At 41.2% G+C, this 17399-nt stretch overlaps 2 protein-coding genes across 3 annotated transcripts; both read right to left on the reverse strand.

The window, feature by feature from the left end:
- Positions 1 to 1297: 1297 nt before the first annotated feature.
- cnp (2'',3''-cyclic nucleotide 3'' phosphodiesterase) lies at positions 1298 to 7400 on the reverse strand. Of its 2 annotated transcripts, none has more exons than XM_080724403.1 (4): positions 7324 to 7400; positions 3073 to 4958; positions 2841 to 2968; positions 1298 to 2682 (listed from the first exon to the last, which is right to left on the reverse strand). In XM_080724403.1, exons 2-4 carry the CDS (start codon positions 4937 to 4939, stop codon positions 2221 to 2223), a joined length of 2457 nt encoding a protein of 818 aa, XP_080580529.1. In that variant the 5' UTR covers positions 4940 to 4958; positions 7324 to 7400; the 3' UTR covers positions 1298 to 2220. The 2 variants fall into 2 exon arrangements, with proteins under 2 accessions (XP_080580529.1, XP_080580528.1); XM_080724402.1 differs by lacking the exon at positions 7324 to 7400 and adding an exon at positions 7111 to 7237.
- A 6269-nt stretch (positions 7401 to 13669) lies between these two features.
- Positions 13670 to 17368, reverse strand: odad4 (outer dynein arm docking complex subunit 4; the record flags this gene model as incomplete). The annotated part of the gene is made up of 10 exons (XM_080723287.1): positions 13670 to 13705; positions 13897 to 13997; positions 14115 to 14311; positions 14884 to 14970; positions 15129 to 15336; positions 15428 to 15652; positions 15903 to 16056; positions 16604 to 16783; positions 16872 to 17003; positions 17243 to 17368. 10 exons carry the CDS (start codon positions 17366 to 17368, stop codon positions 13670 to 13672), a joined length of 1446 nt encoding a protein of 481 aa, XP_080579413.1.
- Between the last annotated feature and the right edge of the window lie 31 nt (positions 17369 to 17399).

Here is a 17399-nt window from a genome sequence, read left to right on the forward strand (position 1 = left end):
TATGATTTTGCAAAGCACAAGTTCACTGACAAATAGCCTAGCAGCTAAACTTTGCAGAATCATACAATTCAAATGACAGTCTAGAGTCTAGACTCACTCATGTGACAGTCTAGAGTCTAGACTGTCACAATAGTAACTCCTGCACATGAACTCTGGCACGCTTCAACACTTGTACACAGAATAATAGGATGTGCATTGCCATTCGGTCAGGGTACAAAAGTAGAGGAAACAAATTATACTTTAGTAACCTGGCTGACCCCATTACATTGACACATGCCCATGCCATGTTAGGATAACTGTTCATAGCCTGTAGGCTACTATATACGTGTTAACAGATTGAACATTCATTATACAGTATTCATTAATGATATACATTGATATTGTTCACTGTTTCATAGACAATATTTATGCTGCCACCTGAATATCTCTTCAGTAATCAATAGACTATCTCGTCCTAACGGTATCTTAAAAGTTGATGCATCGCTGACTTTGTTCAAGCTTTCATTTTTGCAGATATTTTCAAGTTATTCATTGGAATGACAGTGTCTTTATAGTGTGCAGGTAGCCTGGCTTTAGCCAGACTCCACGTTATCAGTCTGGCTATAATGCCAGGCTAGTGTTCAGGTCTGTGGGACCCTTATTCAAGGTTTACCTCTTTCATTGGCCTTTCTGTGAAGAACTAAAATAGTAAAAATACATTTTCACATCATATCTCCATAGATAACAGTGATGAACTGTAGCATAAGGGAATCCCCATTAAAAATCTAAATAAGATAAAACATACAAGCAGGTCTGATGATGGCCATTAAAATGAACATGCACATTGAGAGGATTAGCTTACATCAACATGTATATTGGATCTTATTAGACTGGCACAAAGATGGTGGTAATGGTTACGAAATGTGCTGGAACATGCACAGCTGTGTGCAGTCCCTTTATCAAACATGGCCAGCTACCAAATGGATGACAGAACCATAAATGTTGTGTCAGGTCCTTATGCAAGGGTATTGAGAGTGAAGCCAATCTAGTCTAGACTTTAATCAGTCAAACTTAAATGTCTAGATAACCTGGGAGATGGGTTGTTCCTGGGTATAAGTGGCATAGAATATATTGCTTGGGATTTTTCACAGGATCATGGTCCCCTAGCAGTGTACCATTGAGGAGTGCCATCTGCTGGTTTAACCACATAACAAATTAAGACAAGGGTTTTCAGTTGTTGCAAACACATGCAGTCAAGTTGACACCGTTCTTATCAGTCAGCATGCCAAGCACAAAACTGGAAGGACATCAAATCAACTTATTCCATTTGGAGCAAAGCATACTGTTTATTAAGTGTACAAAACAAGTGCAAAAATAGTGATTCATAAGAGCTACACAAGCACAACTTGCCCTACTGAAAAAAAGAGAAAGAAATCAGTCACTTAATGTGGATACAAATTGAAATGTAATAAATGCAGTGTTGTCCGAAGAGGATGAAAGGGATCAATGGGATTTCCACAGTAGAAAAGATTGCAAAATGTGGACTTGGATTCACAGCATTTGAGTACCAAGTGCAAGGTAATGAAACAAATGCTAAACTCAACGCAGTCTCCCTTTCAAGAGTGCACAGTGCAAAGAATTTACAAGGAAGGACCTATATAATAACATTCATTCTAGTACACTTAATTACATACCTTTGGCCCATATGCTACAATAACATTTTCAAAGTTGCTCAAAACAGCTCAACATCAACTCACCAAAACCACAGGATACTAGACAAATGAACACATCTCTCAGTGAGGCAAACATACTTTTTTTTAACAGATGGATGAGAATATGTGATAAGCATGTAATCTGACAAAATTGCATCATGTAATGAAAATACCTAATGAATCACTCGCTTAACTGAATAGTGAATACTGAACAAGCTACCATTTATAGGGGGGAAATCTAGGCTCAGACAGGATCAGGAATTATAAAGATGAGGAAGGGAGGCTGTACTACCTTTGTCTAACAGAGATACTGAACAAGTTGTATGTGGTGAGATACAGAACATGTTTTACTTAAGTGGGTTGAAGGCATCTTGGATTGTGGTGCAAATCAACAGTAAAAAAAGGCACACAGCTTGTGGGTTTAGGGTAGGCTGTAACAGAAGCCCTAAAAATAGCACAAACCCTCCAAAACATTAACCTAATTCCTATTACACCATTCATCCCGAGCCACGCACCCCACCTGTGCCGTTTACAATATGGCGCACTTCTTCTTTTTCTTCTCTGTCTCCTTTTTGGTCTGGTCAGCCTTCTTGGGGTGGTACAAGCTAGAGAAGAAAGCTTGAACAGAAATGGGCTCCCTCAGACTCAGCAGCCACCTGCCATTTCCATAATAGGCCAGAGACCCCAGCTCCATCTCCTCCACCAGCTCCCCCTGCTGGCCGTCCTGCTGCAAAGCCAGGATTTCGAGTAGATCGAAACCCGTTTGAACTGGCTCCACGCCTTTGGCACAGCCCAGAGTGACGTGGGCGCGGCTGCCCAAAGGCAGCGAGGCGGCCGTGGGCACCTCAGACTGCGCCTCCTTCTCTGCATCGGCTGGCCAGAGCACAAGCTGCTCTTCAGAGAGTGACACTCTGGCGCCAACAGTACGCGGTGTGACAAAGAGGGCACTCAGAGACAGCTCAAATGCATAACCATACAGCTCTTTAACGGCCTAGAGAGTGGAGGAGAGGCAGAGATAAAGAGTCAGTCCAAATCAAATTGCCACAATAAATACCTATCTCACACACACACACACACACACACCCTCAGATTCTTGTTCAAATGTTAAGTTTCAATTGAGGACAATATGTTTTTATTTTTTACACTTGCCGTTTTTTCTGCATATTCTTGTGCTCCCTCAGCTTTGCCATAGTCACAGAATTTGGTGGTGCAATGGAGACTGCCCTTGGGCTGGAAATATTGCTCAAGATCCACCTCTTTCTCTGCTTCCACGTTGACTGCAAACAAAGGGGTCAGCTGTTATTACAGTAAACACTTTTAAACGTTTAGGGTGCTTAACATTAATCTTTTAATCAATTTGTTCCTTATTAAATTCACTCACAGTCTGCCGAGTGCTTCTTGAAGGCGTCCAAGGTGTCCAGTGTTTTCAGGAAATCCATGGATGTGCATTTGACCTTGTCCTGGGTGGTGGGGGTCAGAAACCAGCCAAAGAAGAGAGGAAGAATAGTGTCCTCAAATTGGCCGTTTATTGATTCAAATTGGGCCTCCTTCAGATCCCGTCCAGTCTTCTTGGGTAGCTGTGACAAATCTCGACTCCACTCGGTGCGGGGCTCCAAGAACATGACCACCAGCCGCTGTTGCTCTGCAATCTCCCCCAGGCGGGCCAGCCGATCCTGGGTGTGATTAGTGTCATCCACCACTACCACCATAGGGGCCGTTTTTTGTGCGCTGCAATGGGCAACCACTGCCTCGTCCAGTGCCTTGTACCCATCCGTGGATGCTTCAGGGTTTTCAGGTTTGATACCATGGTCATCTGCACAGAAGACAGAGCAAAGGTCTTGGAAGTGGTCTGCTATGGCACGGGCCACGCGGCTCTTACCGCTGCCTGGGAGGCCTCGGAGGACAACAAGGGTACGAGAGGCTTGAAAGGAAACTTTGGTCTTTTCCTGATCCAGAATGGCAAACGACAAGGAGCCAGGAGCAGGTTCTCTCTCTTCAACCATATTGAGTTCAGCTTCCTTCTGCTCAGCTTCCTTTGGTTCTTCAGTTTCTTTCAGCTCAGTTTCTTTCTGTTCTTCCGTTTCATTTTGTTCAGCTTCCTTCTTTTCTTCAGTTTGCTTTAGGTCTGCTCCCTTCACTTGCTCCCCTTTCTTGAGCTCTGCCTCCTTCCTTTCCTGCTCTTTCTTGAGCTCTGCTTCTTTCTTGAGCTCTGCTTCTTTCTTGAGCTCTACCTCCTTCCTCTCCTGCTCTTTCTTGAGCTCTGCTTCTTTCTTGAGCTCTGCCTCCTTCCTCTCCTGCTCTTTCTTGAGCTCTGCTTCTTTCTTGAGCTCTGCCTCCTTCCTCTCCTGCTCTTTCTTGAGCTCTGCTTCTTTCTTGAGCTCTGCCTCCTTCCTCTCCTGCTCTTTCTTGAGCTCTGCTTCTTTCTTGAGCTCTGCCTCCTTCCTCTCCTGCTCTTTCTTGAGCTCTGCTTCTTTCTTGAGCTCTGCCTCCTTCCTTTCCTCTTCTTTCTTGAGCTCAGCCATTTTCCTTTCCTCCTCTTTCTTGAGCTCAGCCATTTTCCTTTCCTCCTCTCTCTTGAGCTCGGCTTCCTCCTCTGATGTAGCCTCAGCCGCTACTTGCTTCTCCGCCATCACCTCTTGAACGATTTCTGCTGGCGGAGTGTCCATTACTTTTGCCACAATCTCCTCAGCTTGCTTTGGCACTTCCTCTAGTTTGCTGTGTTGTTCCACTCCCAGCGGCTGCAGCAGTGCGACTGGTTCACATAGTGTTTGCTCTGGCAGTCCAGCAGCTTCTGTAACTGATTCGACCGATTTCTCTGGCTCTGGTTCAGGGGCATCCGCTGACAGAGGTTTGCGCAAAGGTTCTGGGGTGTTCTCCACAACTGGCTGCCGTTCAAGCTGCACGTTTTCTGGTTCTGTGATGTTCGATGCTGTAACTGGGTCAGGGATCGTTTTGGGTGGCCCAGCTAGTTCTGCTTGTTTTGTCAATACATTTGGCAGCACTACTTGTTCAGACATGTCTTCAGGTTCCGCCTGTGCCGCAGTCTGAGACAGTAATGTCAATGATGGTGGCGATGCCTGGCCATTCACCGCAAGCTTTCCAGCTTCTTCAACCACCGGGGATGGTAGCTTCTCGGGATCTGTTGACTCATCTGGTGTCTCCAACTTTGAGGCAGTCAATTTTTCCATTTCAGCCTCCTTCTGCTGTGAAGTGTCTGCCAAAACCTCATGACTCTGCTCAGTATCCATGTCTAACGGCACACACCACCTTCAATTAAAAAAAAAATAAACAAATATAGGAAGTAAGTCAGCATTGAGCCATATCAGTACAGTAGTGTACCTTGATACAGAATCTTTAAACTACAATCACAGTTCAATGCATTCAGATGGAAGATGTTGCATTTGGACACAGCATTATAATTCCAAAGGAGCTTATCAATACTGTGGTCATGTAGTTTCTGTAAATCTACTCGAGTTCCATCATCATTCACATCAGCCTCTATGTAAACTAGAAAAAGGTGCAATTCTGGGAAATTGCCAGTGTGGTTGCACTGATGCAAGGAATTCCATCTTAGCATTTATAATTAGATAGATACCTTTATTATCCCACCGGGGAAATTCAGTAAATAATTATATTTTGATGATAAGTGAAGCATGACCAAAAGCTTCACTTTTCTGGTTTTTTTCCAATAACTTTACTGGCAAAAAATAAATCTCAGACCTAGAACAACAGTTTGTTGCCTATAGCAACCACACTAATAAAGGAATCCATTTTTGGCAAACATGTTTGATTTAAAAGCATCCAACCACCTTCAATATGCCTTTGACCAATGTGCTTATCAGCTGAGCTGCTCAGTGACCAACAGAAAGCATTGACCTGGATGGTATCACATTTCCATGAGTAGGAATATGGGAGGATATCCTATGAAAAATAATGGTTTAAGACAGGGGTGGGCAACTTTGATGATGGCAAGGGCCACTATATTTCCACCTTCACTCCAGAGGGCCACATTGCATATTGCTATGTCCTACTTTGCCATTCTAGTATCTTATACAAAAGAAGCTGCGATGCGTTTTGAGCTTGAAGATCGGCTATTTTTGCTTCTTTTGAATTGGAATCCTAATATTTTTTTGTTCATTTTGAATTGGAATCCTAAAATGTAACATTTTGATTTAATTTCAAAGGCATTTAGTTATACTCATGTTAAATTTATGAATCTAAATACAAATACATTGGACATAAAAAAATACATTTTAATACTACTATACTAGACAGAATTAAAGCAGGTCATGTTTGGAATTGTAACAGCTGAAATCAGTAATATATCAGTATTCCGGTATTAACCTGTGGGCCGCATTAAGTGAAGTTGGGGGCCGCATGTGGCCCCCGGGCCGCCAGTTGCCCATGTATGGTTTAAGACAAGTCACCATCAATCCAATATCCAAAATATTGTTTCAATAACAGGGGTTTTGGCAGGGATTAAAGGGAAGCATAGGGTGACATTGTAATCCACTAGATGTTGCTAACAGACCCATGTTTTACACTGCAGATCCCAAGGCAATTATACTTGTTCAGAGGGACAGTTTGAAAACATTTTTTTAAGCGCCCATGCCCATTATTTAAGGCAGAAATGAAAATATTTCTGGGGGAATTTATTGTTCCACTACATGATTTGTTTTGCTTATAGGGCCTCAAAGAATAAAAAGGCAAAGGGCTTCTTGGCCCAAATTCAACTTGTCATAGTACTCTTTAAGGTGTCAAACTACTGTGTATGTAATTCAGATAAAAAGCAAAGTAGGACACAAAGGCATTTTGCCCTATGTTGACAAGCTGGCTTTTTCGTTCACACCCTGTGTGACCGAAACAGCTGCGCCAGACCCAGCCAGTAGCGTCAGACAAAGACCCTGTATCATCATGATAAATGAAAAGTCGATATACCAAAAAATACAATGCAGGGGCAAATCAATTATACAGGTAAGCAAACAATTAAAATAATTTGAAAAATATATATTAAACCAATTATTTCTGGGAAATGCAATGTGTGTCAAGAAGCAGACATCATAAACCGTTACCTCTGGTACATTAAAAAGACAGCCGAGCTTGCAAAGTCAGACGCCCTTGACGGAAACAATGCAAGCAAGACATTGACATTAAATATTAGGCTTTTGTCTTTTCGATGATGCGAAACATGGCTCACATCATGGCATGGTATGATAATGGTCTTGGTCAGCACTACAGGGCTGATAGTGATTTAAAATGATGGCGCACAGTGAGAGCATGGCCATCCTTTTGTTTAAATTCTCGCCCCAAACATTCAGCATATAACAGGAAGCCGGTAAAGAGAAAAACAAGTTTAAGAAGCTATGGTCACGTATTCTCAAAATAGAAAGTCAACTTCGATATTTAAATTAAATATTACATTGCATTGCAGGCACATTATGGTCGAGGAGGGCTGCCTTCATCATGCACTCCACGCCAGACAAAAACACTGGCGTGGCACTCAACCGCACCACGTACAAACAAGTTGCGTGTCACTGAAAGGTAAGGGACGATGTCACGCTGAATAAAGACAACTTGTGGAAGGAGTTCACCTGCAACCCTGACAAACGCGCGTGTTCGTTAGCCTACTTACCAAGTCTGCTGCTGTAAATGTCAGTGGCGCCGTGGACCATGCGAGTCTTCCTCTACAATGACAGGGCAGTCCACGCCCCGCACTTGAAGAAACGAAACGGGAAGGTAGACTCTAACCCCATAGCCCAGAAGAACGGTCGAGTTGTGATTGGCCCGCTGGTTGTCAGGCAATAGACAACACATTGCTGTTATGCTTTTGTAAAATAATAATTAATACAGTCCCATAATAGTAATAGCCTAGGGCTACTGTATGTATAACACATTTTGGAGTCTCGTGCAGTGTATATTGCTGCCTGGTTTACCTGACCTGACCAATTATCTAGGAACTGATAAAAAGTCTGAATCTGCCTGCGAGGCTAGAGATTACCTGACAACCAGTTAACCAATCGTGGGGAGACCATCTCCCCGCGCTATGGGATTGAATCCCCTCCTCACTGAAATCAAGATAACTATAAAGAAGGTAGAGTCGCCAAAATGGCTGGGCATCCGCCATTGACGCTCATGGGAGCCAAAACTGGGACCGGAAGTTGTGTGAACTGCAATGGAGTCCATGGCAGAAGGATGACAGCCAGCTGGACCATGCTTGTGAATAAATTATTTCTGAACGTTTATCTCCTTTGTCAGTTAATCGGTCCAGGAATATAAAAGAATGCATATCACAGGTTGTTTTCCAATCAATTGTTTTTTTATGTGCACACTGTATAATTTTATTGAGGCATCTAAACAGCGTCATCCTCCGTCATGTATCGTTTCTGGAAGTGTTGCCAGGTTCTGAGAAATAAGCAACCAGGCCTAGGAAAACAAGACCAAAATAACCAACTAGGGCCAGGCAGGTACTAGGCTTTTATGAGCACTTTATACTGCTGTATTGAAAATAACCATCAACAAGCTATAGATCTGCTAAGACTTTGATAACTTGTCAAATGCGACATTCTGCATAATGAGCACTTTCTATATTGGTACTTTAATTCTATTTTAATATCATTCATTTTTAATTCCTGAGTTTAACTTGTGAGATTATTTCTAAATTGCTGTGTTGATTGATTACTTACAGTTTGCAGAGACAGGTACAGAGAAGTCGGCTACAGTACAGTACAAGTTCTGCTAAAATTATTTTTCCAAAAAAGTATATGGGGTCCTTTGTACTCAATTGATCAAAACATTGATAATATTGATGATACTTTTACTCAAGTAAAAAACGTTGGTAGCCTACCACCACCACCACTTAGAAACACTGGTTAAAACAATAAAAAGCCCATTCCCTTGTTACTGCTCCATCGGTCTCTTTCAATGTTATGAGATACATAAAGTGGCTTAAAATAAGACAAAAAGCTTACTAGGATCTCCTTTTAGTTGACCTTGTACCAATGATTAGGCTACAAGTAGGCCTACTGTCATAAAACTGTACGTTTTCCAGGCTTCTAATACATTCTTCAATCAAAAAGGAAAAAATAAATAAAAAATACCGGTAAGCAACTTGTTCACTTTAGAACAGATTGAACATTCGTAAGCTATATGTATATTCATGTATAACATCGTGTTTCATATGTAACATATTCATACTTTTATTTTAAACATGAATATATAGGCATACCTTATTGAGAACAATGTCAATAATACTATCAACAATGTCAATTGTGCACAGTAAGCATGTTTTATTTTTAACATAAATGTGGAAAATGTTTTAAAAGATATTTGAAGATAAATGGACATTTATTTATTCATGCTCATCAATCAAGCAATAATTTCGCGGACCCCCTGCAGTACCCCCCCCCCCCCCCCCCCCCCCCCCCCCCACACACACACACACACACCCCACACACGATCCCAAGACGCCACCTGCAACAACCAATATTTACAAGCAACTTCACAGACAAATAAGTCCAAAGTCGCTTATAATAAGCACACATGGCAACACTAAATCCTTGACACGTTCAGAACGTACGTTGTACTCTTTAGATACCTCTATAAAATTGCACAGTGTGCACATTGAAAAGTAACATAGCAGGAAAAAAAGTTTTATATGATGTCTTTTATTTTCCAGAAGTGATTATTTGACAAAGGTCTAAGACGGTCAGAATAATTGTTTGTTGGTGGTTTGTTCATGAGCTTCTCCACGGACTTCCATGGAATCCAATGCAGGCCACCAAACTTCCGGCTGCAGGCCTGGCTCCCATGGTGAGACGAATCTGCCGACTGGAATTGCATGATAGCGAAAATGACGTATATGTCCCTACCTTGTTTTTAATTTCCTTGACTGAAATGAAACTACTGGCGCGCTAGAGGGGTGGGGCCAGGCCAGGCCTACTAAGAGGTGGGGTTAATAAGTATGGGATGCCAGCTAGAGCTAGGCCTACATCTGTATTAGGCATGGCCCAAAAGAATAGTACAAAACTAAGAATGTCTTTATTATTTGTGTTGGTGTAAAAAAGTGGTGTCATCGAGTGCAACTTAAGTGATCACAATAGCCTATCATCTTCTGCCATTGTAAAATTCATAGACCTGCAGTTCATCACCACATGAAGCACTACTGCCCCGGAGCTCTAACAACAGCTCTTGAGAAATGGATTGGTCAGATGTTTGCCTACTGTAGCCTATCTGACCCACTACATCAAACATGAAGTAGACTCGGGCAAATACTGTGGCATGGTCATGCTGGACCTCCAAAAGGCGTTCAACACAGTAAACCATTCAATTCTACTGAATAAACTAAAGGTGATTGGTTTTGATAGCACATCATTAAACTGGATGAAATGCTACCTTGAGGGAAGAGAACAAATGGTTGACATCAACGGAACCATATCCTCATCCCCCCGGTGAGCTGCGGGGTTCCTCAAGGAAGCATTCTATGGCCGTTACTGTTCCTCCTGTAGGCCTACATAACACTAGTAAGACGCCTCAGGGCGCCCTCTGACCAGTGATGTATATCGGACCAGTTACCCATATATGGAGATCCATGTACAGTATGTATAGTACATCCCATTTATGCCCATACATCTGAACCCTAAACACTGTGGAGCATTGAGCTGTGTGCGGACCTCCATTCTTTAATCCCATACATCTGAACCAGCCATCACAACATACAATATATTTTATGCCCATACATGGAGATCCCTATCTGAACCAGCCACACAGATATGGGCCATGTCTTGGCCATCTGGCCAGTGATATAGATGACATCAGGGATCTTCATATATGGGCATAAAAGGGATTCTGGGGAATACCCATATATGGACTTTTACATAGGTGATGTCACAGTGATGTGTCAAGGGAACCAACCCATAGACTGTAAAGATTTGCACAAACACGGAGACAATCTGTGACATTTCTCATGGTAAACTGACCTTCCGTCGCAATTAATTACATGAATGCTGCCTGTAACTGCAAATCAAAGAAAAATATATTTGGTCTGGATTTCCATTTTTGTCAACCCGGGGGCCCTCATTCAGCCCCTCTTTGACTATGCTAGTCTAGCACTATACCTCCTGGTGGTACTCCAACATCAAAATGTCACTAAAGATAAGCTCCAAACCTCCCAAAACAAACTGATTCGACTACTTCTCGACAGTCGAGAAGTAGTCGAATCAGTCATCAATCATGGGCCATGACCCACCCTTTTCCCACACATTTTTCTAGCCTAAGATGGCTCAGGGTAGAAGACAGGGCTAAACAACTAAAAACGTCAAAATAGTCAATGCAATGTTGCCCTCAATCCCCTCAATATCCACATATCTGACTAAACACCTCCAGCAACACTAGAGGGAGCGCAAACAACAATCTGGTAACACAAACCCATAAGACAAATATGGGTAATTCTCCTTCTACAACACTGCCACCCAAGTGTGGAATTCCTTGACCCCTTCCCTTAAAACATGTAGCTCGCTGGCCTCCTTCAAAACTGCCCTGAAAATTCACCTTTCAGGAGGCCAGAGGCAGAGGTAGTTATCACTTCTTCCGTAGACAGGCGAGAAGTGAGTGTTTTGATTGTACTGTTCTTTTTTATTCATTCTATTCCAGTATTCAATGCTCTCATTATCGATATGACGTTGATACCCTACCCGACTGGTCTGTGTCATATCAGAACAGACAAAAGCAGATTCTCTCCCTGCAGCTCTCATGTACAGATTATAGACTATGAGCTAAATCCAGCTGAGTCACAGGCCCAGCTGATTTCTACTAACAGTTTGCCTGCCATCAATGCCATACCGTTGGCTGCCTGCTCAATGAACCATTTTCACAGACGTGATATATAAACATGGTCATAATAACAGGGTAAACACACAGACTGCAGCTAATAGAATTAATAATAGCGGACTGAGTTGACAATTGCTGGTAAAGCCCATGGAATTGGAAAGTTACACCGGTTATCCCTTTTTTATTTCTCTATTCTTTTCCCCTTTTCTTGGAAAACCTCAAATGATGGGACCCATGTTTTTACACACAAAGCTGTGACAATAAAGTTGAAGTTGAAATCAAACAGTCTCTTTATTGTTAATTTAATTAGCTGCAGATATCTTGCTATGACATGACTCAAAATGTTTCAAGAGACATATTTATGTTACAGTAATATATTATGGGGTTATATCATATCATACTGTATCAATCACTTCAGTGCAGGTCATTGTAATAGCCTATCATCACAACACTTTCATTTTGAATAGGCTGCGTACATGAATCAGAATAAATAACGTTTTATTGCACAAAATATAAATGAAATTTATAATTTTAGGCCTATGCTTATCTAGTATAGTATCTAAGTATTTGTATATAAACACACACAGTATTTTTTGATTAACTTCAATTAATGGCTTAACATATATGAAGCATTGTGAAGCAAGAGATGAAGTTTCATGACACATGATAATACTAAGACTTTTTTCAAAATCAGGAAGTGTAGTAAAATGTAGTATATGGCCGAAATCATAGAAGTGAGACAAGGGGAAGTGGTGTGCATTATGAATAGCTCTGATGAGGAAATGCTGCATGTCCACAGCTCCACACAGGGGAAAATAGATTCAAACTGAGGTTGCAGCAGTGGTGGAGAATGTAGTCACATTTCTTACTTAAGTAAAAGTAGCCTATCAATACTGCAATGTAGAAATACTCAAGTTAAAGTCCAGTATTAAAAATGTACTTCAGTAAAAGTTCAAAGTTATTGTCATCATAATGTACTTAAAGTACCAAAAGTTAAAGTACTCATTATGCAGAATGTCCCATTTAAAAAAATAGCAGATCTACAAGCTCACTGTTATTTTCAAATGGCCGAAATGTATATATTGGGCTGTATGTTTTGTAATAATAATCAAAATCTACAAAAAGCAACTAGTAACTAAAGTTTTCAAATAATTGTAGTGGAGTAAAAGTTCAATATTTGCCTCTGAGATTTAGTGGAGTAGAAGTAAAAGTAACTCAAAATTGTACTTAAGTTAGTTACTTTACACCACTGCTTGCCTTAAATGTAACCTAAACCAAAGAAACATGTCTAGATGTACTGAAACAAGAACAACCTGTCAAAGGGCCAGGAGGTGGCGCAATTGAGCTCTTTTTGGGGCTGTGTTAGACCAAATATCAAAGATTACATTGAATACATGTACTGTACGAGACAAATCGAGACAAAGCTTTCCAATTTGGAAAAATAAGTAATTAAACTGAGTAGTGCAATTACAGGCTGCAAACAAAACCAACTGTCCTATTAGTTACCACAGAAAAGCAATACGATCACAATCCTCTCCATTATCTCTCCACCGACCCAGTGTCCTCTACAAATTCTAAATAGTTGATAACACCGCTTATTTTAAGACTCTTATTTTCATTTAATAGAAGTCATCTTTTTACAGGATAAACATATTACAACCATTTAGCAATATTGTGTCTGTTCACAACATTTACATCTAGTGATTTGATTTGTTTAAGGCGTCCTGTTTGGATGCGATAGCAGAACTCTGCATATGCAAGCAAATAAATGTATGCCGTTTACATGCAAAATCCATTAAATTCAAGATGCTTATGTTTGAAATTTAGAAAGATAACACACAATGACAAATTACATTTGCAGGACTTATGCAGCTTATGCAGTAACATTTAATGCAGAACATGATTCAATAATACAAATACAAAGTTTTCATAGCAATATTGGTTTATAAATCTTTCGCCAAAACAAACAGAGAGAACCTTGTGAGTGAACCGAGTTGTAAATATCTGTCACTGTTTTATAAACATGGAATTATTTATACTCAATATCAAAGAGAGAGATCAGTACAAATAACATTGAAAATACTTTATCAGTTTCCTTTTGATGGTTCAACTTTTATTTGTCCCCCGCAGGTCTTTAAGTGTCATCACTCTTATTATTGTGCTGAATGTTGTCTTGCATCGCAAAGGGCCTGAAAGAGGACACACAGTGTTAATGTGTGCGTGTTCATTTAAGCGTTGATTTGTAGAATCAACGCTTACATTTAAAAGAGCGTTAAATAAACACTCTTTTAAATTAACAATTTCTGGTGTAGGTGGATAATTGTCAATGAACACTGACATCATGCAAGAGCATAACAGAAATGAAGTGATGAGACGTCACCTTCTGAATGGCATCCCTGGCAAGGTCATCTTGTAGCACCTTAGCATGGAACAAGGCCTTTTCAAAATGTGATACACTAGATTTGAAGTTTCCCAGTTTCACTGTGACGAGAGAGAAGGCAATTGGCTGATCAGAAAAGGATAAAGTTTAAAAGGAATGACACTTCAACCTACATTATGACATTCACCAAAGTGTTCTATTATACTTTGAAGAATTACATTCTGCTTGTGCCACTAAGGCACAGGCATTCAGCTGCCACTTCTCATCTGCAATTTCGTCAGCAGCAGTGAGGGAACGGAGGCCATAGTCTCTGGCCTCTGTGTAGCGCTTCAGCTCCAGGTAACAGCGACCGATCTCATGGAACAACCAGGTCTTCTCCAAAACACCACAAGCCAAGGGAATCTTCTCCTCCCAGCTAAAAACAATAATGAAGAGAGGCAGGATGTTAGCGTCATCCTTCCTGTTTTCCAAAAAAGCACATCATTCACCTAGACCAGGGGTCTTCAACAGGAGGTCCGGGTCCCTAGGGGGTCCTCAGAGCTACTACAGGGGGGCCGCCAAATCTTTGTGTAATAGGATCATTCTTTAAAATGAGCAACTTGAACCCTCGCATCCCTATTCCGAGGAGAACTTTAGCCAAAAATAGCAGATCTGCAAGCTCTCAAGAGCTTGTAGATCGGCTATTTTTGGCAAATAGGTTTGGTGTAGAGGTAAAAAAGAGCAGACTAAGTACAGAGTGAAAGGTCAAGTTTACAAAATATCGACGATTTAAGTGGTTAAATGCCTGAAAATACACATTAACATGAATCCAACATAGATTGGTGACAGTGCTGTCAAACAAGTCGAAGAAAATCTGCATAACGCATTTATACAATATGTAGAGGGGGTCCCTGCTTCATCTCTCTCTCAGTTAAGGGGTCCTTGGCCTGAAAACGTTGAAGACCCCTGACCTAGACAAATAAATGATGTGTTTCGTTGTTCACTTACACTTCTATAGCTTTTCTAAACTTTCCAATTCGGGCATAGACTCTGCCGATGTTGTCCAGAGCACGTGACTTTGCATCAGGGAGTTTGCTGTTAATGAAGAAGAGAACAGTTATAGAGCACAGAACAGCCAATGGGATTTCAAATATGAAGGTCTCCACGTGAATGAAAAACTATTGCTTTCTACTGTTTTCGACTCTCTTATACTTGTATAATGGAGTGTTAAATATTGCTGAATGTTGAATCACCACTGTGTAGCCAGCTCCAGGTCCTTCTGATGGTTCTCTAGCGCTTTGTCCATATCCCCCAGATCAATGAGGGCATTCCCAATGCAACTGTGCAGGTTGCCCACCACCTCTTTCTTATTAGGTACCACAGTCTCTGACCATCCCAGCACAGTTTTCATGACATCTCGAGCTTTCTTGAGGCTGACCTCTGCATTCCCAGCACTCAACACTTAAAGGGGACAAATACATGATTGAAAACCACAATAACAAAACAAGAAAAAAACACTGAGCAGTTGTGTTCGCCACAAAGTCCATCTTACCAGCATCGATCTCCTCAAGGCTTTTGAGTACAAATCGCGTGGGGTCAGAAGGTGGCTTGTGACGAGTCTTGTTCCATTTCTGTCGCATGAGCTTACGTTCCCTTTCCCGTGCATAGATGGGCTTCTGCTGGTGCCAGAACTCAGTGCGTGTGTCAAGGTAGGAGATGCAGTTCACAATGACCTCCTGTATTCTCTCCCCACCTCGCAACTTACCATTTACCAAGTCTGGAGACATTAGTCGGACAGTTTAAGATGCAACGTTTGCAAGCCTCTCATAAGTTAAATCACATAGGCTACAGTACAATATATTGTGCTATTAATTCGATGCAGTTGAACAGCAATGACAGATCTAAAGAAATTAATCTGACTTGTAGGCCTAATGTAGTCATTATGACAATAATGTGAAAGAGAAAGAACAAAGTGGACACTGCTGAGAAATAAAAGACAGAAGAAATAGACAAAAGATATGTCTTACATTCATCCTTCAGTAACTTTTCAAGATATTCCTTGTCATTGTAAATCTCTCCCAGCAACTGTTTGGTTGTCCTCTCACTCATGGTCTTCTGTTTCTGCTGCCTTGCATCCTTCCTCAGAGGTTGAATAATGCTCACAGGTTGCCCCTTTTGTACCTGTCAATGATCATGGAATAATAAACCACTCTACATCAACAAGACAGAAAATTATATGATATAATCAAATACTACACAGAAAATAGAGAACTGTATACATCAAATATATGGAGCATTTCTTTCCTCTCCATCAACAACAGCTGCATGTCATATAGTGCTCATAACAAAGGTGTGCAAGCAACAGTAAACAGTATTGTTGGGCTACATGGGCAGCCGTGTGCAAATGTCCTTTTATGGCTATTCCTCGAAGCTGTTGTTGTTAATGTTGTGAGTAGTCAGGGTAGGCCAGCCTCTTCCATAATCTTCATACTGTATGCTACACAGATAAGCATTTGAAAATTGTGGGAGACACCTATGTCTATCTTGAGAGACAAGTAATTATTTTATGCTCACCTCCTCATCTTTATCAATGATTGACAGCTGTTCCATATCCTCTGGTTTAACAGAAGAAGGGCCTATAGAGGATGTGGGGAGAAACACATTTTGTAAGGCTTTGGAGCAAGAACATAAATACCCATGGCATGTGGTGACTATAGGCCTACACTACAAAAAAGTACTTTGCAGACGACTTACTGCCCACAGAGTTTTCAATAGCTTCTTGTGCTTTCTGGATGCCAAGTCTGAACTCCTGCAACTCTGGACGCAGTTTGTGTCCTCTGTGGTAAAACACCAGTGCAAATTCAAAATCGCCCATGGTGTACAGCGCCTCTGCCTTGCAGTACAATCCCTAGAAGAGACACAAAAGAGAGTATGTTTGCATGCACTGCATATCTATTCACTTTAGATATAAAAGGATAATGTTTAATTGATTTCACCTTGAAAAACTTCTTGTCCTCTTCAAGAGAGGCCTCCGCGTCTCTTAAAGCATTTTCAGAATCCCCCATCTTCAAATAGCACTTTGATCGGGCAACTAGGCAGTTCTTGTCACCCGGCTGAAGAATCAATGCCTGAACACAAACAAAAATCATAAATTCGTAGCAATGAGTGGCAATTAACGGGACAACTGGCAAACTATTCTGACTTTACTGGGGTTCGAAGGCTAACAGTCTACCGAAGAAGTCAGGTTGTTGAAAACTAAATAGAACTATTGATATGGACGCAACTGATACATCATTACTTCCAATACATCTTTTAACAGTGCAGCGCCAGTTGACTTTCGTAATATCTTATCGACTTATGCACTTACCGTGGAATAGCTTTCTATTGCCTTGACATGTTCCCCTTTTCGGTATAATTGATTTCCCTCGGCCATATAAGTAGGAAATGTGCTCTTCGGTGCTTGATCACCCGTGGTGTCGAACAACTTGGCCATTTCTCTTTGCTTTCATGTAGTTTTCGATTAC

Source organism: Nannobrachium achirus, assembly GCF_963921795.1.
Source record: "Nannobrachium achirus genome assembly, chromosome: 4".
Classification (NCBI taxonomy): Eukaryota; Metazoa; Chordata; class Actinopteri; order Myctophiformes; family Myctophidae; genus Nannobrachium; species Nannobrachium achirus.

What these genes read in the sequence shown, in the direction of transcription:
- cnp (XM_080724402.1), bottom strand. An exon ending in CAAGAAGCACTCGGCAGACT is followed by an intron (nt 2,969 to 3,072) that starts GTGAGTGAATTT and finishes CTTTGTTTGCAG; the next exon opens with TCAACGTGGAAGCAGAGAAA. An exon ending in AAGAATATGCAGAAAAAACG is followed by an intron (nt 2,683 to 2,840) that starts GCAAGTGTAAAA and finishes TCCACTCTCTAG; the next exon opens with GCCGTTAAAGAGCTGTATGG.